A 27,783-nucleotide genomic window follows, 5' to 3' on the forward strand; every position below is an offset into this window, starting at 1 on the left:
CCGTTTCGCGCCGTCGCCCTTGGGGCGAGGAACGGGACCACCGCGCAGATGGCCTGGGGCGGCGGCAACGGCAGCGCGGCCGGGCCCTGGGGCGGCGCGGAGCGCGGTGGGGAGCCAGGATACCGACACTTCGCCACCGCCGCGCAGCTCGTCATCTTCGTGGGCTCCCTGCTGGGTGAGTGCGGGCAGCTGCCGTCCGCAGGTCTGCGGCTTGAGATGGCTGGTGGGTTTCCCGTGTGTGCCAGTGATCGCTCTGAAAGACGAGGTGCTTGTCACGAGTGGAAACCTGAGCGTTTTGTGTGTTACTTTCCTATCAGAATAAATGCGGGAGAAAATGCGTCGGTTATACCTTTATTCCCAACTGTAATGGGACCGGTTCTTATAGGAATGCATGTGGAGTGCTTTACCAAAGTTTTACTGAGCATCTGCTTTATACTATGGTGATTCAGCACTTGTGTGCTGCGGATCTCACACGAATCCTTCGGAAGCACTTCGCGCTGTAAGCAAGTGTAGCTACGTGCTGTTTTACCTGCCTGTTCTCTTCCAGTATGGAATCGTGCGCTTCTGATATGTGGTAGTAAACTACTGCTTTGTTCTGTGTAACTTCATGAAGGCGTGCAGATGGGTGCACATGCTACTTCACGTTTCTACAAGGTGATTAGTTTGCTGTTAGGAACAGGTGTGATTTTCCTGCCGAACGAAGTTGTGGTGTGCCATTTGGTTAGTCAGGTTAGCACTGCTTGGGAAAGCAGTGAGGAAGGCTGCAGCTGTTGAGGGCATTGGGAGTAGGTACCAGTGCCCTCGGTTTTCTCCTGGGCAATGTCAGTAGGTCTTTGCTGATGGCCGTGGCCTCTTGTTGTCAGTGTTTTGGTTTTGTCTGGTTTTGAGTAGCGCTAAAATCAATTTATGTGGTTGCAGTAATACATTCTACTACTTATTTCCTCTTGATAGTATTTCGTATCACCTAACTGCTTTCTTTCTAAAACTACAATGAGCATTGTCTTGGAACACTGCTGAGCTCTGGGTTTGCTCAGTGAAAGATGTACTGGTTATTGCTGCCAATTGCAGAGTGGTTTGACCTCACTTATTCCTCTTATCCAGAGGGGGTAATTGTGGTTCTTGGTTGGTTTGGTTTTGTTTTTTCCTCTCCAGTTTGTGTGTAGGTCGTGTGTAAAAATGATTTTGTTGCAGCATGTTGGTTAGTGCCCGGCACAAAATGACAGCCAGCAAACAGTAGGTAAGGGTAGCAAGCCTGTCCCCAGTGGTGTCAGCAGTGTCCTAAACACTACAGAACTGGACAAGAAAAGCCTATTTTTCAGTTCTTATTCTCTGTCTTTTGGGCTTTGAGCCTTAAGGATGTCTATTTAGATCGTATGTCCGGACCTACTTCCATGACAGTGGATCCTCATAGACACTGATGTAATTAAGCCATCAGTGGCTTGGAGGCTTCATAATAAAACGAAGAAAAGTAAACCAAACCAGCCAAATACCTAAATTTCACCAGACTGACTGTAAGTCAAGGGTTCGGCACTCCTGCAGTTTGCTTTTGAGAGACAGACTCTGATTTGAGCCTGTTATAAGCGGCTTATCTGCAGATCAGCTGCAGCGAGGCTGATGATGCTGATCAGTAGCTTCCCAAAGCTTGTCTTAGAGCAAAGCCAGAGAGGAAATCATGGTGTCTCTGACTCTTTTCTGCCTCTGAAAAGTCTGTTGAGCTACGTACAGAATAGCAACATTTTTTTTCCAGTGAGTCTCAAACTCCTCCTGGCAGAGGAAATCCTTCAAGAGGAGCCATGTTTTCTCCTTCTGCTAAGTATGAGGTGAGGGGCACTCTCATTATTATAGGGAGGATGTGTGATTTGGGCTTGTGCATTACACATTCTCAGTGTGAGCCTATGCTGCGTTGGTAATGGATAAAATTGCATGGCCCCTTCGAAAGGAAAAGATTATTTTTGCTTCCAGCATGAAAGGGAGCAAATGTATATGCTTCAGCATTGGTGATGAATACTGAAATGAGCATCAGTCTGAAGCTCAGAGGGGTTCAGGTCCTACAAGAAGAGAGAACTGAAGTTGAGATTGTGAATTTTAATTTGGGATGTTGCCCTGCAGAAATATGTGACTGTCTATTGACTGTCACGAGCGAGATACACGGTTTTGTTATTTTTTTTTTTGTTGGAGGCATTTCTGTGAGACTTGTAGGGAGACTTCTAACAGTAGGAGGAATTCCTGTTAGTTTTGCTTGTGTTTGTGAGAAGATGGTGCTATGGTGGGTATTTCATGGTGTCTGTAAAGGACAGGGTAATCAAAATGTTCTTCTCCGGTAGCAATAATAATACTACTGGTTTCTATAGTTCTGCGCATCTTTGAGGGGAATTTCATAGTTGTCACTGGTACTATGTGTTATGAGATTTCAAGTGGGAGATTTTGATAGAGTGGATAGAGGAATTTAGTCAGTTTGTAGTTCCTGACTGGCATCTCAGCTTACTTGTATAAAGGAAAGATTTACAATAGCTTCAATACTTGCAAGCCCCTTCTGCCCTGGCTGGGCATATGAATTGGTGAATTTCTGGGAGGAAGTGAAAATACTTAAAATACTTTGCACGTGCTGATGGACTTATATCTCAACTCGTGCATTTGGTAAATAAAGCCTGTGAGGGACTAGAAAGCTTTGTTGATGCTATTTTCCTTTGCAGCTTCAAGGTTGGTAATGGCAGCACTCATACTAATGGTACTTCCTGGCCTTTAAGCTACCAGCTCTGAACAGAACTGGAGCAAATCCTCTAAGTTACTCTGTCTCTGGGTTTTTTGAACTTTTTTGCTCATTGTCCACTTCATGATGTTCTACTGCCGCCTACTGCTGCAATATCAGATTAATGTCAGTGATACAAATTGATAATAAAAGCACAATTTTTTTTCTCTGGAATTTCTACACTTACTACTCTTTGACTAGGAGTGAAGTTCTGATTGGGCTCTTATATTTCTAAGCTAAAAAGGAGGTTAGTGATCTTGTAGGGATTTATTTCAAAGAGGACTGACAAGACAGTTTCAGTGGCAGAGAGGGAGAATTTGTAGTGTTCCTATGTCCATGGGAAGTTAGTTCATCTTGCTGGAGAACAGTCTGTCTCCAGCTCTGATATGACTTGTGATCACCGTTACTGACATGCAGGGCACTGACTGTTACAGACAGAGCTCTCACTGTGCTGACTTCCACATAGCTGTGCTGTGGATGAATGGGGCTTGTCTTCACAGATCGCACTGAGAAGCCAGGTAAGTTCAGGAGCTTACAGAAAGGGACCATGTTCTGTTGTATCCTATCGCAGGTAAGACTATGAGTTGTCTGGCAGAGGCCAACAGCTCAGGAAGGTGAGACCTGTCACTTTGCCTGTAGTGCCTGGTAGGTTGGTAGGTGCATCTGCTGTGCACGTGGGTCCAGGGACAGGGAGTTCTCCTGAGGTGCCTGTGCTGATGCTGCAAATAAGAGGACCCTAAGGTAAGGAAATTTCCGCCATTTGAGAGGCGTTCTGGCCTGCAGTTCTGTTATTTTGCCCTGGGAAAGTATTGTTTGGTTTTTGTTTTCTGTTGTTCCCTGTCTGAGGTGTGTGTAAGCTGGCTGCATTCTAGAGTTCCTCAATTGTTCTCTCATCTTGAGGACCATGTAGTGAGATAAAGCTTGTGCTATAATTTCATTTTTTTTTTAGGGGGCGGAAGCTGGAGTGTGCATATCTCAGGCAGTTTAAGTATACGTACTGTGTTGTGAGGATTGACTACAGCATGGTAAGACTACAAATAGTACTGAGATATGTTTCAGTAACCCAAACAGCCTGCAAAGGGAATCACAAATGGAGGTGGTGTCACTCAAGGCCGCTTGCCTTCAGAAGAAATAGAGGCTTCAGATCTTTGTCTGAAATCAGAGGGGTGGAGCAAAAAACTTATAGATTTCTTATTTAATTTCTATGTTTAACAATATTTTTAATCAGAAATTTATATTTCTAAAATTCAAATAATTGCTTAGCCTGTGTCATCCTCTTTCAGTATGAAAAGAAAGCAACAAGAAGCTCTAATTTATTCTTGGCTGCTATTCAAAAGTGAGTAAACAGCTTACGAAAAGAGAGTATTTGAAGATGATAACTGAAAAATTAGTATTTTTTAGGAGAATATGGAGTTACTGCTTTTACCCCTGTGGCTGTCTTTAGTTTGAAAGAAGAATACATGTGGACAATGACTTTTAAATAGGTAACAAATGTTGAATGACAAATCAAATATCCTTTTCTTTTCTCTCTCTTTCCCCCTCTCTTTTAAAGGCTTGAGGTGATGTAGGACTCCTTTCCAAAGCCAATACAGTTTGTAATAGCTTCCATTTTATCAAAGAGGATTCTTGAGATGAAATTTATTGTGATCATAGGAGTAGAGCAATATTACACAATAAAGCAAATGTATCTCTTTCTATTAGAGATAATCAGTCTGCAGGCACTAATTATTTAGCCAAGAAACCAGACCTTCAACAGAAGGAAGAGGGAGTATTGCTTCTAAGCTCTGGTGGGGAAAGGTTGATGGATGTGGCCATGGCTGAGTGCAGGTGTTGGGAGAGGATCTTGGAAATGAAGAGGATCCCCAGAGGGTACTTGCAGGCAGCATGAGTAGTGAGTTTAGGTTGAGAGGGCTGGAAACTGTTGGGTAAAATGCAGTGGACAGCAGCATCTTCTGATATTTCTGCGAAAAGGGAAAGGATGATTGGGAATGGTAACTGTGAGGATTTGGGCTCTATGTCTCTTAATGCAGATTTTTTTCCACAGTTTGCCTGTTTACATATTTTCTTAAAAAAAAAAATTCAGATGGGGAAAAAAAAAAACAACAAAAACGAGATGCTGCTAGATGGCTACCAAAATGAGGAAGAGATTTCTATAGTGCCAATGGAAGTTTGGGAAGATTCTTTGTTACTTGCTCTTTTGTCTTCCTGAATGTGTATTGTACCAAAAGAAATCAGTATAGTATAGAAAGAAATCTTGAGGATGCACCAATACAACGTGAGCTTTGGTGGTCAGGGCACTTTTTGGAAGGCTGTGGATTACTTACCTCCTTGTCTCCTCTACATGCTCAGAGAGGTAGCCTTGGAGAGAAGATGATGTGTTTTGAAACAAGTATCAGACTTCCAAGTGAGAAGTGAACCCCTGCTGGCTACTGTGTTCAGAAGGAGCTCTCAGAGGCTTTGGGCTTGTCCTTCTTACTGAGGATTTCCCAGCAGCTGTTTGACTTCAGGGTCTCTCTACCCTCAAAGCTGATTTTTATCTGTTTGCCTTGACATTTGTGCAAAGCAAATTAAAATGGGATTTTTATGGCACCTAGTTTGTAAAGACATTAATCCTTTTTTGTGTACAACCCTAAATTAACTGGCAGTCCAGGTGATGTGTTTGTTTTGGTAAATGCATGCTAGCATAACAAATAAACAGTTGTATCTGTGAGGTTTCCACAAGCCTCTTCTGTAAAGAGCAAAGAAGGGAATCTTGCAGTAAAGAATACTGCAGCTACAAGGTTAAGGCTGAGATGGAGTAAATTTTTAAAGTGAGGGAGGTGTCTGCAGTAGCTCCAGAACAGAAAATTATATTCCTGTTTCCAAAATGGATGTAATTGTCTGTGGGGGTGGGGGGAGAAGGGGTGGGCATAAAGTACACTGAAAGCTCAGGAATAAGGAATGTAATGTTTTGATTCTGCCACAGTGACCGAGAAAAGCTGGAATTGTTTTTGGCTGAAACCTTCTAAACCACATAGCGCACATCTACTTTGTTGTAGGACAGATGGAATAGCTTAAGTTAGGTGCAGTAAAAAGAGTTCAAAAAGCAAATCTAATAAGAAGCATCACACTAGTTGCAATATTTGCATGTAATAATAATTACATAATAATAACATCTTTCAGTATTGTAATATTGCAGCAGTAATTTTCCTCCGTGTTTTCCTGAGTGGTTCCAAGCCTCAGGTATTATGGGCCCTGCAGCAGTAAGTCTGATTCAGCTTGCATCCTTGGTAGAGTCTGCATGGAATATTGTACTTGTGCTTTTTGTGTGTTGTCAGGTGTACTGCAGAGCAGTTCTTTATTGGAGAAAAATTGAATTTTGGGGTCAACAAAGAGGGGTTTGTGTGCATGGCTGTGGGTCTGTTGCCATGGAGATGGCCGTACTGCCTCTGGCTTTGGCCAAGGCCTCCTAGGAGCAGCACCAAGTTTTGGAAGCAGGGCGGGAAGAGCATCTGTTTGCATTGTCTGGAAATCTGCCAGATGTGGTGGTTTGTAACTGCAAGTGCCCAGTGCCCTGGTGATGCTGTCTGCTGGAGTGTTCCTTGTGTGTGCTGCAGGTTAGGCAGTCTTTATGCATGACACATGTTCAGGATGTTAAACCAACTGTTCAGGGTGGAAATTATTGCTATTGATCTTTTTCATGTCTTTGTTTTCACTGTGAGTTACGTTTCCTCAAATGGACGGATTGTACTGATCAGGTGCAGAGCACGGCCAGAGAAGCAAGCGTGCCGACCAGATTACAATTTATAAGTGGCTCTTATTGCCTTCTCTTAGCAGCCCCATATGTGGGAATTGATCTGCGCTCACTTATTCTTCCTCAAAGTAACCTGAACTGTCTCTCCGCTTTTGGTGCTTACCAACCCCCCACAGGTGTTGCATGCTCCCACAGTGCCCATTCACAGTATCCCAGAGTGACCCTCTCACCCCAGGGCCTTCAGCCTCAGTCTGAAAGGAGATCCCGAGAGTCTCCCCAGCACAGCCTGGGAAGGGTCGGGCAGGGTCTCCTCTGCTGTGGTTGTGCTTCTGTCCTCTTCTGTGTTCTTGGAGATGAGCTTGTATCTTATCTAATGTAAGCTACAGACTGCGCTTCTTTGATTATCTGAAGATAATAATTTATTTGAGTTGGAAGGAATCTTTTAAACATCATCTCACCCACCTCCCCTGTTGTGAACAGCGACAGCTACAGCTAGACCGGTTTGCTTAGAGCTTGGTCCAGCCTGACTTTGGATGTCTCCAGGGCAGGGGCATCCACCATCTCTCTGGGCAACCTGCTTACTGCTTCAATGTGCTTATTATAAAAAACTTTTTCTTTACATTCTGTTTCCTTATAGAAGAGGTTCTGAGATTACACAGTAAATTGTATGTATACTAGTGGGCCTATCAATGTGAAGTGTTTTGTGGGTAAGACAAAACTGTTTCTATATGCATCCCTTATGTATTTAAGGATTTAATTTAATGATCAAAATAATGTTTTGCTTTCCTGCTGTACTTTCCCCCCATCCCCCATCACAGAATTTGTAAATGGCTGCATTTTGAGGTATGTGATTTAGACCTTGACTGAGTTAGCAGTTGATCTGCATGTGCAGAGACTTGGGAATTCTGTGTTAACTTTCCTTCACTTAACTATCTCAGTATGAGACAAGGAAGGAGTTCTTAAAATGTTGAGAGAGTGGACAAGAACCAGCTGGTATGTTTGTAAATAGCAGAAATACCAGAGAAACAATTATTGTGTTGTACCCCTTTCCACCTCATTGCTGATCAAATGCTATCTCTTTAGCAGTACAGTTTCTTTCTTTCCTATTAGTGCTGTTACGTTTTTAACATCTTTGATTTGGATTTAGTAGCTGGAAGCAGAATCAAGAAATTGTGCCCTGGAACCAGCCAGATTTCATAAAAATATTGCAATGAAGAGAATATTCAGAATTGGAAAAGAGTCTGGAAAGGAACATATAACCTCTCATAACAAGGTATTAGATCAGCCAGGCAGTGCAGATGGCAGTTACAGTATTAACAGAAGCAGAAGTTAAGCTGAAATGGCGGTGGCAGGGAATGCTTTTTGTTGTTTTACTATCTGCTCATAGTCCTTTGCTGTCATTGAGGGAGACTGCTGAGCCTTGCTGCTGTTTTAAGTGTTTTGTCACTTGTAGTATTCATCACTGCAATTTACATTCTCTATTGTGAATAGTCTGTACTTCCTAACAAATGCAGCCTTTGTATTTTGCCAAATGTGTTGGGGGGGAAAAAACTAATTTTGAGGGAATAGAAGCTCGTGGATTTTGTCTATTTTTTTCTACTCTATGACCCCTGACTTATTCCAAAGCAATTCCATTCACGAACTCAACAATTTCTTCAAAAGGAAGAATATGAAGCAATCTTGCTTCTCCTGTCATTGCTTGTATTTGTCTCTATGCATCTTTTGTCACTTGGCTCACATTTGGATTCCAGCAGGCTCTATTTTTGTTGTGTATCTGTATTGCTGAAGGCATAACGAGATAATTTCTCTGATCCTGTAGAACAAACAAGAAAGTCCTAAGAGGACTGAAAATTTTCTAGTGCTACTGCCTGAATTAACTGGAAAAAGTAGAAAAATAGGGAGCTAGGATTTTGTTGTTGTTGTTGTTTTGTTTTGCATTTAATATCTGTATTTTTAAGAAGTATCTAGAGCAGGAGAAGGTAGCCTGGTTTGCCTTTTCAGAGGTACAACCCCTTTGAAACTGTATCACTGTGAATCAGGAGTTTCTTTTGCCTTCTGGCTTTCCCCAGTTTTTAATATGAATACTCTCCTACAATTTTCAGCTTGATGGGTTTCGTTTAGGTGCAGCCTGGTTTTTGCAGATGCATTACTGCCTCTCGTGAAGGTTAAGTCTGGGATGCGACACATGTGGCCAGTACTTTGTCTGTATAATTGACAGTAATCAGAAAATTATAATGGGTTGTTGCCACTTACGCTTCTTTTGCATGCCCACGTTCCTTTTAGGAGCACATATTTTAAAAGACACTGCCGTTATTCTGCCCACTTCACCCAAACGCTGATATGTTAATAGGAAAAAGGAACATTGTAAGGAACGTCCTGTACAGGCTGGAATTACTGTATTATGTACAGAAAAAGCTGCAGATCTCAAGAGTGTATTACAGAATGTTCTTTTACTTCATTTATAAGTGTTATCCCATATTTTTATCCCAAACTGTTCAGTAGTATTCATGCTTGTAGTATTCAAGACTTGGCTAAGATCTTGCCTGCAAATTAATTTGAAAAAAAAGAAATAATTTGTTGTAATACTACGAATCTTCTGACTGCAAAGGAGTTATGTAAACATAGCAAAGGTATCCTTTCCTCCTCCCACCTCCTCTGTGGTCAGCAAAAAAGAGGAATCTGTGTAAAAGAGATACTAAAGCACCCATGCAATTAGCAAAGACCAGTGCTGCATGTGGAACCAGCCCCTGGAGACCTGCTGTGATTATTTCAGTAATTTATGAAAGTAAATTGCATTTCAGGTTCTAAAGGAGCTGAAAAAAATGCTGAGCTACAGTTTAGATTCTGTTTCTCCAGTAATGTGTGAGAGCATAATGTGGACACATTTGAGTAAGCAGCTATCTCAGAATGCTTTATATTTACTGTCCCTAATCTAGCTGTCATAAGTTGATTGCTTTGTAGCTAATAATGCAAATTATGAGGTCAAAGACATTTCTTTGTGGTAGTGCCTAAAAAGAAGTTACATGTGGAAATGTACAGAAATGGCAAATAGAGCTTTAGAGTCCCTAGTATTTATATGTGTCACTTGTAAGTAGTCTTTTATTCATGTAATGCCGTATAAAGAGCTACCCAAGATGGTAGCATTTTGCATCGTACAGTTTTGTAAGTGTCCTAGTATCACTGATGAAGTGATACGTAGGTTGCTTCAAAAGTAGTGCTTCCTATTTATTTCCATGGAAACTGCAACAGATACTAGGAACACAATAACATTGTTAGGGCAAATTCTCAGCTACAAAATCCTATTTTTCAGTGTAGTCACTGCCATTAGCCAATTTGCGTGGCTGGTAAAACAGGCTGAACATGAAGCCATGCTTAGCCGAGTAATAGTTGAGATCGTGTATCTAATATGCGTTCTAAGAGCAAGCTCTTGGTTTCTCCCCTTATTCAGACAATATACTAGTTAATTTATATATTACCATTTGAAAACAGGTTACCATTGCAAGCAACTTGCACTTGTTTATGTAAATCTGTTTTAAGTGATCACTCTTAACTTATTCAGTGTCAGCACCTCTTTTCAGAATGAGGTGAAGGTAGTGTGCAAACGGTCTTGCACCTGGTGATGGAGTATAGCTGTTCTGTGTCAGTGTGCCACTTGATCTCAGCTGGCACACCCTGGAGACAAGCATATTGCCATTGTGTGCTGAGATTTTTTTGTGCCCATCTGATTGCCCATTTTCCCAAGCTTAGGAAGGCATATTGCCTTTGTAATTGTGGCCTTCTGTTTGCAATTTTGGCCTTTCCAGTTCTGTTCCTTTCACCTATGCTGCCCTTAGTACTTTTCTCGTGTTCTCAAGTTGCTTATTTCTGCACTGTTTTTCTGGCCTCCCACTTGCAAACCCCAAGGCTGATAGTGCAGGTTGACCTGTGAAGCGATTGCCATCGGTGGGAAGATGGCCCCTACTTTCTTGTTTTGTGAACTTTAGCACTGGGGAGAAAAACAAAGACTTAGTGAATACAAAAGTACATAATGGCTGTTTAAATATCTAGTAGGCATCTCTTAATCATATTTGTGCATAAAGCTTAGCAAACAGTGAGTGTTCAGCTCTCACAACTGATCCTGTGTGCTCCATGCAGCCTTAACATGTTGTAAGTGGTGGACAGGAGGTTTGAGAGGATTTTAATGAAAAGTACTGTTTTTGCTAAGGAAAAATATGATGGGAATTGTCATCAGCCTCATCTTCTTCAGCAGCACCACCTTGACGTACCAGGGACTTTAAGGTGAGGACATTTGTTCTGAGACACCATTGCTTCCTCTTCCACTGCCCGTAGGGGAGAGTTTTTCCTATTCCCGTTTTCTCTCAGTTGTTTTTCTCTAACATTGAAAGCTATGTCTGCAGTCAGCTATGGATCCCATGAATAATTTCTTTTTATGCATTTAAGCCAGTGTCAATAAAAATGATCAGATACCACATAGATTCAGAGATGTCTTATTTTCTTGGCAAATCTAGGTCTTATTTCTTCTGGAAGGGAAAATTCAGTTAGTACTTGTTATTTGAGGGCTCTAATAGATTTGTTTGATGTCCGCAGAACCACTATCTGCTCTTGCAAAATTAGGGTCTTTCCAAAGTAATATGGCTACCTGGTAAGCCCTGTGATCTAATCTTTGTACTCCTGTTTCTCATCTCTCACCTTAGTGGCCAAGCTGTACCTTCGGAAGCTCTGAGAATCAAATTTTCATAAGCTTATTTAAAATAAACAAAAAACATCACAATGCTATGCTTCAATTAAGCTATTTTTAAAATAACTCTTGATTTGCAAAATGATTCGCTATGTTGGAAGAGTCTTAATTAGAAAATCCCTGGTGGCTGTTGAGTGCCTTGAGTTATTCTGATCAATCAGATACTCGCTGTGTGGAATAATTCTGCCATAACTTGGGGATTCTCTTATACAATTCGCTGCTACTCAGGGGTTCCCAAAAGACTGATTGCGAACTGAGACCATCTCAGGAGTGTGCATTAAAAAAATACCACTCTTTTTTTTCTTCTGGCATTTGCAAGGTCTGTGAAGAAATGGAATAAAGACTGAAATCTGGTTATAGTTATGGAAGTGGGTAGCAGAAAATGCGTTTGATCTGTGGAGAAGGAAGTCATCAGACTGGAGAATTTTCCCTCATCATCTTTTTCCTTTAACCTTTTGACTGTGTTCTATTGCTGAGCCTTCTGGGTGTGATCAGATATTTTGTGAGAGTTATCTTTTCAGTCTTGTAACTACTGCAGGAGGAGCATGTAATAACAGTCACATATGCTAGCAGTGAGTTAGCAGTCAACAGGGAGTATTAAATTAGGGACCTGCACTGCAGCAATACTCACCCAAGAAACACACTAGAAAGTGCCATATACAAGGGCTGCTTTGAAAGTAATGCTTCCTATTTTGTTAAGCTGGCTCACGATGTCAGAGATAGATGTCGATGGTAGGGCAGTAGAGGTTGACCCTTCCTACCAATGAATATTTGTTGCCCTAGTTTCTTCCTGGGGAGATTTTTGTGAGGGATTTATAAGACCAGAGCAAAGTGGTTTCAAAATAGAATAGAAATGGCACATAGAAGTTGTAACCATGAGTTTAAAACCAAAGGGCAAACTTTGGTAGTTTCCTTTTGTTAATTAATCAATTTTGGGGTGTCCAGAAGGTTCCTCAGTAAGAAATGTTGGCCTGCCCTTCTAGGGTTCTTTATTAAATAAATAAATGAGAGATTTCCTTGATAGATAAGTCATATGCTCCCCTATTTTTATTTAATGTAATTTTTTTTGCTACAAATCTAAAAAATGTAGATCAATTTTGAGCACAAAAAGCAAAATAGAGGACTCCAGACAATCTTGCTGCTGGTACCAAGCAAATTGCTGTTACCTTGGAGCTTTCCCTCTGCCTGTGTGATGTTTTATGGAGGCTAGTAGAGAATTGAATTTTAAATTTTTAGTAGACGTTTTTATGTAAATGTTTTAGAAACTGCCTGTGGAAATAGCTAAGTACCATTATTCCATCAAAACAAGAAGTGAACTGTGCACACAATACAATATTAATGCAGCATCTGACTCAGTAACAGAATCAGTAGTATCACAAACTTGAAAGATTATTTGTTTTTCACATCTGCCGTAAATTCCACTGTATTTTTCATTTTGTTTACTTGCGTTCCAGTGAGAAATATGCTGGGGTTCTGCAAACCTGTTTTGTTTTGTTTTTAAAAAAAAGCTCTTGTATATAATAATAGAGAAAAGAGGACCAAACAGCTATCAGCACCAGGCAGGGCTGTCTTTTGCCGGAAAGCTGCTCTTTCTTTCCCTCCCCAACTTTGCAGTTGGTTTAATGAAAGCTACTTCTTTCCAGTACTATTTTTGCCTCATTGCTACTTTATGTAGATGTGTTTTTTTGTTATCCTGAAACAGTAAATTGAGATTTCCTTTTTTCTGCGTCATCCTCTGAAAAGCTATGAAGCACCTGTAGACTAATTCCAAGACAATTCTGTAAAATATATTAAAACACTTACATGTATTAAAAATGTGTGAAAAATTATAAATAAAATAAACAAATGGCCTAGATGGTGTAAAAGTAAGAACAAAAAATAATTGGTAAATTAATAATGTTTGCAGACATAACACTTGACGGAAAGAGCTTACATTGGGGGAGGGGAGAAAGAGAGCTACCCATTAATATCTGTTATAACTGAGGAAGCATGAAAACTCTTCATAATACATCATATTTAAATGTGACAAGGAATTCTTGCAAGCAAAAAATAACCCTGAGAATATTTACATGGGTAAAGAGGAGGATGCTTGTTTTTCTTCTTCAACATTTGTTCTGTTTTCCAGCAACACATAACGTTGATAGAAAGTTACCTATCATTAATATATTAACAAACATTAAAGGGAATAATTTTAGTGTCAGTTGCGCTGAGTTGTATTTTTAATGTATTTCTCAAAGTTGTGTGAGTCTAGTAATTGTATTATCAGTGTGTGCTAAGTGGGGTGTTTGAAGGAAATAGCATTTTGAAACGGGTGATGCCTTCTGGTTCCTGGTAGGCCGCGAAGAGCAGCACTGGGGTGCTGATGGTGCTGAGGGGATGGGAGGAGTGAAGTGGCGGCAAGAGGGGAGTCTGTGGCAGTGGGGTTGAGGCCCTGGCTCACAGACAGAATTACCCAAAGGGTTGAAAGTGATAAAACCCCACACAGATCAATCAAATATGTTACAGCTAATTCCTAAGTTAGGCAGCCTGGCATCGACAGTGACACAAATGCTCCCCAATTAAGTCTGCTCATTTCCAAGAAGTGGGAATAGTCCTTTGGGTCATTCCACAATTCTTTTAGTGCTGGACAGTCTAAAATATGTTTTTAATTTCCATTTTCTTTGCAGATTATCATTTTCAAGTTCTATAGAGCCTCGAGAGAGTAATACCCTCCACTGATGCTTGTAATGGACCATAAAAATGATGGAGTATGCGTTGTCTGCAGTGCTTTGAAAGCACGTAAGCTACAGCTACGTGGCTGCCATTAATATTTTAGTGAGACATGGCAGATGTTTTTTGCAGTTGTGTATGCTCCAGATGCTTTATGAAGTATCTCTCTAACTATGGTAGATATGAGTACATCTTTCCATTAGCACATTTTACCAGTAAAGCTTGAAATGGTAAATTAACCTCTCCATCTTTCAAATACTAGAAGTTTTTGTTTTATTTGTTGCTGAGACACTTTGAAGCATGAACCTCAAAAGGAGTAATCATCACTAAAATAAATCTGTAGGAGTCAGGGAAGTGTACATTGTGCTTCACTTAAGTTACAGGCACTCTCCTGTAACTCCTCAGTGTGCAGGCTGTGCTGGTGCCTCTGGAACTGAGCTACTTCCTCAAGTGGGGGTAGAATGAGTGAGAATTTAATGTCTTAGTGAGTTCTTATGGAACTATTTTGTTCTTGTCACTATAGTGCTGATTTTTCAAATTACATTGAATGGGTTCTAGAGGCAAGTGGAAACTCACAGTAAAATGCTGTGGTTTTGTTTTTCTTCCTTTCAATCTAGAACATCTGCTGTTTTAATTTCAAGCTGCTTTTGCTTTTGAATTCATCTTGTAGTATGTTTTTAGAGAAGAGACATCTCCTGAAGGAACCTCTCATATGTAGGGAAAACAAAGTTTTTAAAGCAGCATCATGATCTGTGGTAATCTTACAGTTTTAGATCCAAATGTATCATGGATATGGAGCTTTCCTGGATTTCTCCATAGGTGCTAGGGGATTGGCAGGACAGGATAGAGGGGTTTTGTACAGTTCTCTGTTTTGAATATTTTTCTAGGAGAGCAGTGGAGTTTTGCAATTTGTCAATAATAATTTTTCTTAGGTTTTCTTTTTATAAATTTTTATTTTTTAAGAAAATAACATCATTTTAACAATCTGAAGGAAGAAATCTTTATGCTAATTTGTGAAAACAGAGACATCCTTATTTAAGATATCTTGGAACACAGGGCACTATTTTTTCTGCTGTGTACATAAACAATGAAATTGACGTAGTTATGAGTTCTGCTGTACTTTTCTCTGTTCTGACACTAGTTCAGAATTTTGAGATTGAATGAAAGTGTCTTTGAATTTCTTTTCTCTCTTGAAAATTGTTTTTAGATGTTTCTGGCAGGTTAATCTGGCAAATAGGGACTTTCTGCAGCTCTTACCCCCCATCAGGTTTAGTTCTGCACAGGGCAGATGAGTTCTATTTTTGTCCACCTGTGTTTGTACTAGTAGTCTAAATCAACCAGCACTCTGGTAAAGCCCTGTGCTTGCTTATGCTTAACTTCTCTGCAAAACTTATAGAGTGATTCTAATGTGGATTTCCTCAGTATGCATCTGGGAGCAAAACTATTTAATGCAGTACCAATCTGTGATCTCTCACTGGAAAATCAGAGGTAACCTCTATGCTGCTGTTTGAATGCCTCTCCATTAAGCATTACTTAAGCTTGCATAGGCACCTTAACACCTGAATGGCTTCTTACATTGTCTCTTGGAAAAGGAAAATTGCTAACTCCTTTTCATTAATTTGCCTTTTTAATACAATGCCCTATCCAGATTGAATTGATGTAAGAAAATAACTTGTGTACATATTCATTAGTTTGCATTTGAAGTGCTTTCCTTGCTTATTCTTAGTGCACTTACAGCAGTGGTTTGCTTTGGGGACTTGAATGGCACTTGGATGACATACTTGTCGGTGCTTTTTTTGTTAAGTAAGCGTGCACCACATGCTGCACTGTTTGCCTATTTTTTTTCCCCCATTCATTTAATATATTTGATGAGATTTGCTTGTCCCCAACAATAGTTTTATGTCCAGCTTCTTATTTAAATAAAAACAACTCAGATGCGTTTCAAATCCAAACAATACAAATGTTTTATTAGCTGTGGAATGATTTTGCACTGTAAATGCATTACTAATTATTATTATTAACAGAAACATTATTAACTTGTTTCTATAGTCATTGCTGAATGTAATCAGAGGAATAAAACCCATATAAAAATTCAAATAATCTTTGTAAACTAACCCACGTAGTTGTGCTTAGAAGGAATTACAATTTTGTCTGCATCAAGATAATACCGTGGTTAAAAGAAAAAAAAAAATAAGATTTATCTCTTGATAGCTTTTGGATGTTTCTTTGGGAAGGTAGCTAAAACAATTGAATAAGAAAGAGCTTAGTTTTTCATTTGCAACAAGTCAGATGGACTAAAGACTTAGAGAAGATGCAGTACTGGTTTGGTTTGCCTGGATTTGTTGTTAGCATTGTGGCCTATGGATATAAGCAAGGTAAGGCTCCTTATGAAGGCTCCTGAGGTGAAAAGCAAACAAAATGACTTTTATAAAATATGGCGTTGAGGTCATAAACAAACAAAACCCTCACCCTTGTCACGTAATAGTGGGGTTCTCTAAAACAAAATCAATTTTTGTTTTAGAATGCTTTGTAAGCGTAGCCTGGATTCCTCTTATGGGTGAACTCCTCTTGGCTGAGCTGGATGTGGGACAAGTGTATCTGTATCCTAGAGCAGTGTGTGAGAAGTTCAGTGTCACTTACACTTGTCTTTCTTCATTCAATCCCTATCAGTGAATCATGAACAAACTTCAGTGCATTCCTGTGTTTTGGGATTGGTGTTGTATAATCACAGAATGGCCAGGGTTGGAAGGGACCTCAAGGATCATGACTATCCAACCCCCCTGCCACAGGCAGGGCCACCGACCTCCCCATTTAATACTAGACCAGGCTGCCCAGGGCCCCATCCAATCTGGCCTTGAACACCTCCAGGGATGGGGCATCCACAACCACTCTGGGCAGCCTGTTCCAGCTCCTCACCACTCCCTCTGTAAAGAATTTCCCCCTGACATCCAACCTAAATCTTTCCTCCCCCAACTTAAAACCATTTCCCCTTGTCCTGCAGTCATCAACCCTTTCAAAGAGCTGATTCCCCTCCTGTTTGTAGACTCCCTTTAGGTATTGAAAGGCTGCAATGAGGTCACCCTGCAGCCTTCTTTTCTCCAGGCTGAACGAGCCCAGCTCCCTCATCCTGTCTTTGTAGGGGAGGTGCTCCAGTCCCCCTGATCATCTCTTTGGCTCTCCTCTGGACCTTTGTTTGCGTAAGTCTTTTAAACTATTTGGAAGTCAGCAGTTTTTACAGGAGTGTCCTCTGCCTCAGCCTGGTTGCTTCAGCCCCTGTAATTCCTGGACTAGGTGACTTCCCCTCCTTCATTTCATCATTTTGGGAATTCTTGCAGCTGCTTTCACATTCGCAGTTATTTCACCCATTTTCCATTCAGACTGATCAGTATTTTTGCTGCAAATGTCTCAAATCTCTCCTGTATGGCTCAGGAAAGGATTCCACACATTTTTCTTGTATATAAGTCACTACTTGAAGTATGTCAAACATCTGCGGATAAATTAAAAAGGACTTTTTCTTTCCCTGTGCTCTTAGAAGACCTTTCAGATTTGCAATAGGAGTTTTCCAGGGACAACTGAAATGGGCCAACTTCATTTTGTCTTCCAATTTACTTGGAACAGTATAAAATCTGTGTATGTTCCCTTTTTAAGTTACTAGAACTAATCATGTTACTGTTACTGAAAGATTTTTGTCTGTAAGTGGACACTTTTTTGTTCCTTTGCAGAAGATCTGAAATTTGAATGTTGATTTTTGGCATATATTTCTGTTGCTACCTGTCTGTAGAAGTCAAGAGAAATTGCTGAGTTGTTTTTATGTTCTGTTTGTTTGTTTCCATGTGGTAGAAACAGAAATCTGAAACATTTTTGTTAGCTGACAGTGGATGATTCAGTACAAAAGAGGAGTAATTACACAAACGCATCCTGTAAGCATTCCCAATCATTTTGAAGATTTATTTATTTATTTTTTTTTTTGCAAAGCAAAAGAGAAGAAGTGAAATTATAATCTTCTTAAAAATATATATATATATGAAAGGCATTTACTGGAACATAAGTAATATATACTTTGTTTTGTAATGATAAGTGAGTTGAGTATTTAGAAAGCAGAGGACAATGATACAGTGACTAGCATGTTGTTTTTTTAATGAGCTTTGTCATTAAGTCCAGTGATTTTCCAAACAATACGTGACATTGAATGTTCCTAATGTCTCTACTGGGATGATTTTGAGCAAGGAAAAGAGAATTCTTTGAAAGAAGACGTCTGGAGAGCAGTTGCTACGTGTATCTTATAGCAAAGTTCTGTTGCGATTGGGGGAATATAGAAAAATGAAGAGTCATTGTGGAGAGAGTCCCACATGAGAATTGTTTTTGTAAGTGAAACCTTTGATCAACAGAATCACAAATTTTATTTCAGGACTTTATAAGTTTTTAGGAAAACAAAACCTAAAAGCCAACGTCTTGCTTTTGGTAACGCCAGAAACATCAGTGATCTTCACAGTGAAGCACCTTACCTTTCCCAAGCTATTCTGTGGGAACACATCTCTTCCCTTTGGAAGGCCAAGGTCTCTCTAGATTGGTATTTTTTCAGTGCAATACTTTGCTGTGGTAGCCAGATAGAGGAAGTCCATGTGAATTTTTTGGTAGTGTTTGATTTAGGGTCAGACTGATTTTCTCCTGTTTGTAACTTAGTCTTTCAGAAATGTGTGTTGGAGTCCTCAGCTCTTCCATCATCTTCCATCTTCTTTCTTCTGAATCCCCTCACACGACTGGGGAGAGCAGAGACTGCTACTAATTGCAATCACCCATGGAGGGGAAAGGAAGAAGTGCATGTTTCTGAATATAACATTAATGCCACAGGCCTTGTATGTTAATTTGTCTGACAACATTTGTATATAAAGAATCAGGAGCAAATATGCCCAGCTGCTGACTTGATGAATGGCTGCATGGCTGAGATGTATAAAGAATACAATTCTGCTTCTGTTAACTCAGTGCTTCAGAGAGTGGCAAGTATAGTCAAACTGGTGCAGAAATGACCTCAGATATTTTCGGGTTGTAGAAGAAAAAAAAAAAAAAAACTCCCAAGACTGTGTGGTAGGACAAAATAATTTCTACTCCATTAAATAGCCGTTACTAAGGTGTCTTTCAGCTACAAACTATAATTTCAGCTACCTAGGAGCTGAAATTGGTTCTATTATATGGGAATATTTCTTCCTTTTTAGAGTGCAAGATAGCCTCAATTACCAATGATAATATAAAGTCCGACTTCCAACTACCAGTAATTACTGCAGGCTTTTAAAATTTTGCTCTGCTGTTAAGTATCATTCATTTTAAATTGTGTATATCTATGCTTTTTTTTTTTTGTGATAAGTAAGCCAAGAAAGACCAACCAACCAGCAATTTAGCCAAATTATCCAGTTATGTGTATGCTATTAGAAAATATGAATTTCAGATAGCCACTGTACTACATTATGACACAAAAACTAATTTGTTTTACAGTTTTGTCTTAAATATCTTGGGTGAAAAGCTGAAGAAGTATTGAGTACAGAAAAAATTATTTAGCATAAGTAGGATGCTGCTGGACATCATCTGTTGTATTCTGGTCTGGTCATGTTTTGTACAGATGTGAGGGTGAGGGGAGGAGGAAATAAGTCACATGCAGCATGTCAGGTTGCGGGGTCTGGGGAGGAAGATATAAAGGTGTGGTTCCTGCTGCTATGGATGTTACAGCAGCTTACAGCACAGGTCAAGTGCTGGAGTTGCTCTGTAAGACTTAAGTTTCCCAGAGCTTCACAAGCAAGATCCTCTTGGATCTAATGTTAGCAGGCTTCTTGGATAGGACAGGGTCTGCTATGTCTCTTCTGGAAGATACTTGACTGGAGCTCGCTCTGTAGCTGAGGCAGAACTGAGAGCATCTGTGGTGTGAAAAATCACCTGTTAGTGACCACATCTCAACAGTGCCAGCATCTCTGTACATGCATTGCAGATGTGTGAGAGCAAAGTCAGATAAAGGAGCATCTGAAGAGATGTGGCAAAGCATTCGTAGCATGACTGCCAACAGAAGTGGCTACAGGCTATCTGCAAACCAAGTGCTGTCTGGGGGTAAGGTGATGGTTTAAAAACAAATCCTAAATGCACTTGTTCCTGTGTTAATGCTGCTGCTTACAATTAGTTTCAGCACAGCAGTCAGGCAAAGCCTAAATACACAGCTGTGTTACTTGGCATCACTTCACCTGGGAAGTTATTTCATGACATGCAGGTTCAGAATGGCCCCTTTCAGAGTTTTTTCATAAAATAGAAGGACAAAAGCTTTTCCTCTTCTACCAAGGATGATGAAAACCAGGCAGATAGTTAGAAAAATTACGTGCTTCGCTTGCATCCCTGCACGCAAACTGTTCCAGTGAGATCATTGGATTGGCTCTCTGAGGGCAGCTAGGACAAAGCCAGGTGCAGAGAGGCTTGGTGTCATACCAGGCTGCCAGAGGACATGTGGATCAAGTACTACTTCTGCAAATAATTTACTCTGGTGGTGGTGCAGGGGCCAATGTTTTTACCTCTTCTGAATCATTTCCTTTTAGGTAGAAAATATTTTTACCTCTATCTAACTAGAAGGAAATGAATTCAGAATAGGTAAAATAATTAATCTCTGCATCATGGGGTCTGCTGTAGGCATCACACAAAGTCCTTGGCTTTAAAAAAATGTTGGTTGTACTTTTGCAGTATGAAAAAGAAGTTAGTCCCTTAGGCTCTATGACTTAAGAAGTTAATGACCTTGAAAAGATTTATATTCTTGTTATGATGAGAGTAGTAAATATGGGTGTTCTCTTTCAGTTTTTTTATTTCCTTGCTTAGGTTTCAAAGGCAGTGCTACACATTTGTCATATTTCCCTGATGTGGGAACAGTCTAAGTCCTGAGGTTGCAGAAGCAATATTTTTTGAACTTTCATTGTTCTGTGGAGCTCAAGGAGTTTCAGGTTCTTTGAGGCCACCTGTTTTAAAACAGAGGTGAGGAGTTCAGTCAGGTCAAGTGTACTTCAGCAGAATGAGTGGGTTTGGTTACTTCCTTGATTGGCTTAAATGATCATGGCAGTTGTTGAAGGATTGTAGTTTATTGAAAAGCAGAAAATGATTGTTCCCTGCCTAGAAATTGTGTCCACTTAATGAGACAGAAGTACAAAATGTGAGATGGAATAAGTGGCAGTGGGTTTGAGGAATTGAGCAATTGCCAATGTAGTGCTTTATTGTCTCCCCTTAGGTGTATTTATCTGAAAGAAATAGTGGGTGTCCAAGATCTTAAGCATAACGTAGTTCGTTTAGAATGTGTCTATTACATAATAAATCTATGAAATACTCAAGACAAGATTTTAGGAAGTTACACATTCATTTGTAGTAATGATGAGTTCCCTCAGTCATTTTGATGTTTCAAATGTTTGCTGTAAGAGCAGTTTAAAATTTCTTGAGATACGATTTCTAACTTTACTACATCTTCCCATCAGTCCTGAGTTCGTTTTTGCAGACTACTTTTGTGGTACCGTGTTAAGACCTGAATGTTTGAGTTATGAACTGTTGAGCCAACAAACAAAGGCAATTGTAGTAAATGTGGTTTTGTTTGGTCTTTAGTGTATGATATCTAAAAAGTAATTTGCTGCCAGTGGGAAAAAAAAAAGCAGAGCCAAACAGCCAAATAAGGTTTTATGTTATTTTTTTCTAGAGACTTTAGTGGGTGTTGAAACATAAATTTATTTTAAGATTTTTGAGACTGCTGGACTTCAGGTATTCAGAAAAATGTTTTTATTCTGTTAGGCAGTTCTATTTTGCAGGAAGTATATGCGCTTTTGGACACATCTCCCCCAGTGCAGCTCGCTAATCAAGTTTAGTGAAAGGCTTCAATTAGAATAAAGCCCAAATCTTAAAGCAAAATTTCTGTTGTTTCTATATAATTGCCCCAGTTAATTGATGGTATAAAATCTATTTCTGTGAGCGTCTTTTTCCTCTAGAACTGGGTTTGACTGTGATTCCTAACTTGACTTGTTTGGGTTTATCTTCAATCCAGTTTTCTTGTTCTTTGTGTTATATATTTAAGTCAATACTTCAGATGTAAAGTAGGACAAACAGCTTGGTATCATGTGTTCAAGTGTAGGAAGCTAACATGAGAAAAGTTTTGATGTTTTTTCAGGAAGTATTCTTTGTGTGTGTTTTTCCCTCCATGTATAAAGGTAATTGTATCAGTCTGTGTATATATCTTTTTGAAAACAAGTATGCAGTAACTGTAAAGAATTACGAGAATCTGGATTTGCTTGATTAGGGGATTTGGACCAGATGATCTCCAAACATCTGTGCCAGCCATGACCTCTTTGCAATAAAATAATGCACTTCTTCATGCTGTGAATGCCAACATGTATTCTGGAACATCCCTGTTTGCAATGGGACAAGTATGCAGGCAACATACATGTGACATAAGAAAGGTATTTGATATCTGCTTACCTTGGATTGCCAGGAATGTTTCCAAGGAATTACCTTTTGAGTGATGCTTATCTTTTAGTAGAAAGTTCTGCATAAAACACCTATCTCAAAACACCTCAAAAAATTAAATTTTTGAAATTTAATATTGTAATTATCCTAGTCTTTTAACAAGAAAATCTTTTTCCCTTCAAACGTGTGGGTAGAAACTGAATCTTTGAATAGATTGCTTTTGTTTTTAAGGTAAGGTTATAATGACAGAAGCCCTGTGTCTAGCTTTTTTTGTTGCTTGCTGGCTTCTTTTTTCTTTTTTTTTTTTCTTTTAACAGAGTGCTGCCAGCTCCTTTCCTGTGATGTTGCATTGAATGTGAGTAGGGTCTTCAGGAGGCTCTGTGATGGGAAGGATGTGTGGATCCTGTGAACCCCACTGTAGATGGAGGGGAAAATTGGCATACAGAGGAGAACAAGCTGTGAGAAGGAGGGTTTTGTTGGGTTGTGGACTTTGTTTTGGTTCAGTTATGTGCTGATGAATGTTAATTATGTGAGATGACTTTCATACCCAGCTAATGGACTGGGCTCTCTGATTTGGCAAAGAGCAATATTTCTTTTTTTTTTTTTTGGGTATGGCTGCATGTCAAATTGATTTGTTTTGGATTACAAACTCTGGTTTCCATGGGGATCATCCTTCTGCTTTTTAAAGGTATTATTAAGAGTCTCTTACCTTTTATGAATTACGCCTAAGAGCTATTACTGCAAAACTATTTCAGCTGTTGATGCCTAAATCAACACTTTGTATCTGGCAGTGAAATCTGAAAAGGGTGCAGTCTGGAATAAAAAATAATTTTTTGCTCTTTTGAATCAAATAACACACACCCTGATAACAGTTAATACTCCGAGAACATTACTCCTTGTAAGTACGGTGAACTTAAAACACCATGAAGGTTGGGTGTTGTCTGGGCAGCACAATGTGTCAGGCTATTCCTCAGTTTATTTTCTCACCATACTTATGTGAAGTTGTGTATATTACATGGCTGTCTAGTTGTGATATTTCTCAATTAAAAAATGAAGGGGATGACTAGAAACAATCATCCTTTCAATCTGAATATGGTATAATTAATGCATGGAGGTTTTCATGAAATTATTAATATTTATAAGAGAATAAAATGATCTTGTTTGTCAGGTTCTATACGGACGTTAGTTTCTAACATGAAAAGAGCTGCTTCTCATGCAGTGGTTGCTGTTAGTTATTTCCTATTCTTCTTTACCTGGAGATACTGTCAGAGGCACGGAGAAGCTGTATGCTTCCCTCCTCCTCCTTCAGCCTGTGTACTGCTAAGGTTGTTAGCCATCTAGATGTACTAGGAGTTCAGTGTAAATGTAGCCCATAAAGCTATAAAGACCTAAGATACTTCTTTGGGAATGAAAAAACACTTTTGATCTTCTTTCTTTTAACCAATATGGGGTATGCTTTGTCACACATGATGGTTTATAAATGCTTCTCGTGTCCCAGTTGGCATTGACTTGCAAGTAAATAGCAACATGCTACATTTTCCAATTGCTCAGTCACCCTGACTTCCCAGCTGACCAATATAATCCCACATATTCTTGAGTTTAGAATCCAAGATTACGTAGCCCTGGGCCAGTTTTTCAGCAGAAACACCTCAGAGAAGAGCCCCTGATAAGAAATGGCAGTTTTGTCCACTGTGAGGACTGCTTAATGTGGTTGTAGCCCATGGAGGGTATCATTAGATTGGTGACGTTCATGGGTTCAGCAGTGAATGACTTGTCCAGAAATAACAGAGAACAGGGTCTACATAATGGGAGAAGATTCCAAGCACAATTGCTGTAATACTTGTTGAATTACCTTGTTGCCTGGAAGGCTGTTATCCTTTTCCACGGGAAGGAGTGGCTTCTGAAAGGTGAGGAAGAACAAAATGGAATGTGCTTTGTTCTTAAGCTTCTTAATATTTGATTCTATATGAAGTTTCTGGTGTAATTTTTTCTCTTGAGTGGGTGGCTTTGAAAATCCATGATGGGAAACACTTGATTTGAAAGCCGTAGCAGGAAAGGCTGTCAGTACACAGAAAACTGATGTGGTTCATCAGGTCAGAGTGGCTTATAAATTTGCAAATTACTCCTAGCTGCAAGGGGGGAGGAAGTTGTTTCCCTGAGGATGTTCACTCATTAATTTCCATTGTCCCCAGCGAGCACTGCTTATCCTTTTTTTCCCTTTTCAAGCTCTATTTCTTTCTGTCTGAAGAGCTCTTCCTCATCTTGGATACACTGTGTCTTATGCTTTATTTTTTCATTTCCATCTAGGATTAGTGAGCACCAGAGCCAATTTCATTGATTTGTGGCTCTGTGATGTATAAGTGACTGTGACATAATTTGTCAAAGTAGTACAACAGTTGAAAAACTAGAATCTTTAATCAGGCTTCTCTCTATGATCCTGAAGTGTGGCTTGGGTGTTCTTTAGCAGCTTCCAAAGAATTATTTAAAAGCCCTCTGATTTTTATTTATTTTTTTTCCCCCTTCCACTTTTCATTTATTCCTAATGAAGGTGAAACTTGCTTTGGAAGTAAGGTTACAAAAGGTTATAAAATCAGTTCAATTGATGAAAGATGCTAATCTAAAAAAAAAAAAAAGAGGGAGAAAAAAACAGCACCTTCCCTACTGCATTGTAATAATATATTATTACTCTGTGAGAAATACTTCTAGAATAACTGGAGAGTTAGAGATACTTGTTGAAAGCCAGGGATACGACTGACTGAATATCTCATAGCAACTTTGGAGGCATTAAGTACAATGGATTGAATACTGCCTCTTGAATCTATTGTAGCATCTGCCAAAACCAGATGAGAATTTCATTCTTTAAAATACATCAGCTGGTAAATACATAACTCAATATTTTGTCAGATACCAAAAAGGAATTTGCAGAAGATGAATGACACAGTATGTGGAAAATAAAATTGCAAATGGCATTTAAATACTGCAGATTTAAATAGCATGTCTGCGAGGTAGAGTTCAGTGCTAATTCTGCGTGCTTTTACTGAAATGGTACCACTTTACCAAGAAGCTAAATTTGTCTGTTATTTCTTCGTACTTGTTTTTGTTTGTTTCTTTTTGATATATATGTTGACCATGTGAACATTATGTTCTTCTTGGCATTTTTGTTCTGTGGGCAACCACAGGAAAGCTGTACTCTGCAAATAAAATCTTCATTATTATTTATTTTTAGTTGATTAAAGAGAAAAATCAAGCCAAAGAATGGTATTGCTGTTCTTTGTGGGAGGCTGCAGCTACTTTTTCATATCTCAGTTAGTAGCATAAGATGTTTTCTCTCATGTTGTTTATTGTTTACCCAATTGAAACACTAGCAAATCTGTCGTCTCATTAATCAATTATGTTTCAACTCAGAGGAGCTTCAATTGTCAGTAATATATATTGTTAACAACAAGCAGTTGTTGATACAGCCTGCAGTGAGAATGACTTTTCTTGCCAGTAGGAAGCTCAACTCTAGATGTTGTCCAGCTGCAGTAGTGTAAAAGGGGCTGTCCTATCGAGCAGTATTTTTGTGCTGGTGTATTTTTTTGTTGCTTTTTTGATGTTTATGTGAGAAATGTTTAGCTGTAACATTAGGCAGCTTTCAGTTTCAACGGAACAACTTGCTTAGAAACACATAACCTGCATATAACTTCAAAAATATGTGCTTCTAACTTATTGTGGTTGCCTTGCACGTTCTTCTGCTGCGTTCCAGTTTTAGCATGCGCTGAAAGTCTGTGTTTCCTGCTGCTGAGTCTTTAGAGACTGTCTGAAGAGAGCACTAAAAAATTTACTTTGTAAGTGCTGAAGCGTGAGACTAAGCCACGTTTATGCAGTGTGGGTGGACAGCTGCAGCCAGGTTATCTGTGTGCCTGCTCAGCTGCACTGGCAGAGTCTGTCCTGCTTGAGTACCACAGCTGCTGTGCTCCCCGTGCCTGGGAAGAGGGGGGAGGGTAAGTGCCAGGAGGATGAGGGCACAAGCTGCTGTGTGCTGCTTGCTGCCTTCTCTCTTCTTAACTTCCCTACCAGTGCTAGCACAGATGAGGGCGAGGGATGTCTCCCATGAGCAGAAGCAGAAAAGGTACCCTGCTGCTATGGTGCAGTGTGCAGTGCAGCACTGTGCGTGTTGTCTTGGGGAGCTGAGCTCACTGAAGACAAGTTCCTGATTTCAGCTACCCCTGGCTCTGGGACTCCTTTTATATGGAGTCCACAGGATCATATAGCGTGCATTTGGAGTGTGGAAAACTTGTTTCTAAGTTGTGATATGTCTCCCTGAGAGCCAGATAGACTAAGATACAATGATATGAGAATAAGTATTTTAGCTAATGCTGGTTTCTTTCTATCCTTCATTCCATAGATGAGAGAAATGTGAAGGGCTGGAGTATCCAAAAGATTGCATTCTCTGGGTTCTTTAGTGAAGTTGTGTGTAGGCTTTTTTTTTTCCTTGTCCTATTTGTTTAGTGGCACATTGTAATGTATATACAGAATCTCTTGAAAAAAAATTGAATTTCTTCTGGATGTGACTTCCCAGAGGTCTGTGTGTGCCATTACATTGGCCAGTGGAATGAAAAGGAAATTCCACACAGACACAGATTAATACCATGTATTTATATCTGTTTACTTAGAGTCTATTGTCTTCAAAAAAAAATAATGGCAGTACTTATTAAAATGAACACTCAGCAGCTATCTGTATTTGGATACTCAGAATGGCTTATTTCATGCATGAGTCAACATAAGCATTTGAAAACATGTTTTGGATATCCTTCCTACACAGTTAATGAATTAGAGAATTTTGGAGTTAATTAGTAGGAGCCAGGAGAAGGCAGCTGAGGTGCTATTGCTTCCACTTACCTGGCATACAGAGCTGCTAACACTTGTCCAGACTTTTTAGTCTGAGCAGTGTGTTGGCCTAACTCCTTGTAAACTTCAAACAAGTGCATTTTATTTGCATTATGTGGGAACATTCAAGTCTGTTGAAATTACTGGGTATTTTTTTGGGGGGGGGAGAGAGGAGGGATGGATTTCTTTTTCATTTGGCTGAGTTTGTTTGCTTTGTTATCGTTCCTCTCTCTGCCCGCAGGTAACATCATGGTGCTGTGGTCAACTTGCAGAACATCAGTACTTAAATCCGTAACAAACCGATTCATTAAGAATTTGGCCTGCTCGGGTATTTGTGCCAGCCTAGTCTGCGTGCCTTTTGACATTGTTCTTAGTGCCAGTCCACACTGCTGCTGGTGGATCTACACGATGCTCTTCTGCAAAATTGCCAAGTTTCTGCACAAAGTCTTCTGCTCAGTGACCATCCTTAGTTTTCCAGCCATTGCTCTTGACAGGTAAGAGGTTAAATTCTCCAGGATGATA

The 27,783-nt window shown here is 39.7% G+C and overlaps 1 protein-coding gene across 2 annotated transcripts in view; it reads left to right on the forward strand.

The window, feature by feature from the left end:
• The first annotated feature begins 91 nt into the window (after window positions 1-91).
• The window catches only part of GPR176 (G protein-coupled receptor 176), a 31,549-nt gene continuing 3,857 nt past the window's right edge, over window positions 92-27,783 (forward strand). The window contains exons 1-3 of one of the 2 annotated variants that reach the window (XM_019615696.2): window positions 92-175; window positions 3,699-3,774; window positions 27,503-27,755. In XM_019615696.2, coding sequence (XP_019471241.1) covers window positions 27,511-27,755 — 245 coding nt within the window. In that variant the 5' untranslated portion in view covers window positions 92-175; window positions 3,699-3,774; window positions 27,503-27,510. Of the gene's footprint in view, window positions 176-3,698; window positions 3,775-25,024; window positions 27,756-27,783 lie in introns of those variants that run through there. The other variant, XM_019615692.2, reaches the window with a different exon arrangement.

This window comes from Meleagris gallopavo, chromosome 5 (assembly GCF_000146605.3).
Source record: "Meleagris gallopavo isolate NT-WF06-2002-E0010 breed Aviagen turkey brand Nicholas breeding stock chromosome 5, Turkey_5.1, whole genome shotgun sequence".
Classification (NCBI taxonomy): Eukaryota; Metazoa; Chordata; class Aves; order Galliformes; family Phasianidae; genus Meleagris; species Meleagris gallopavo.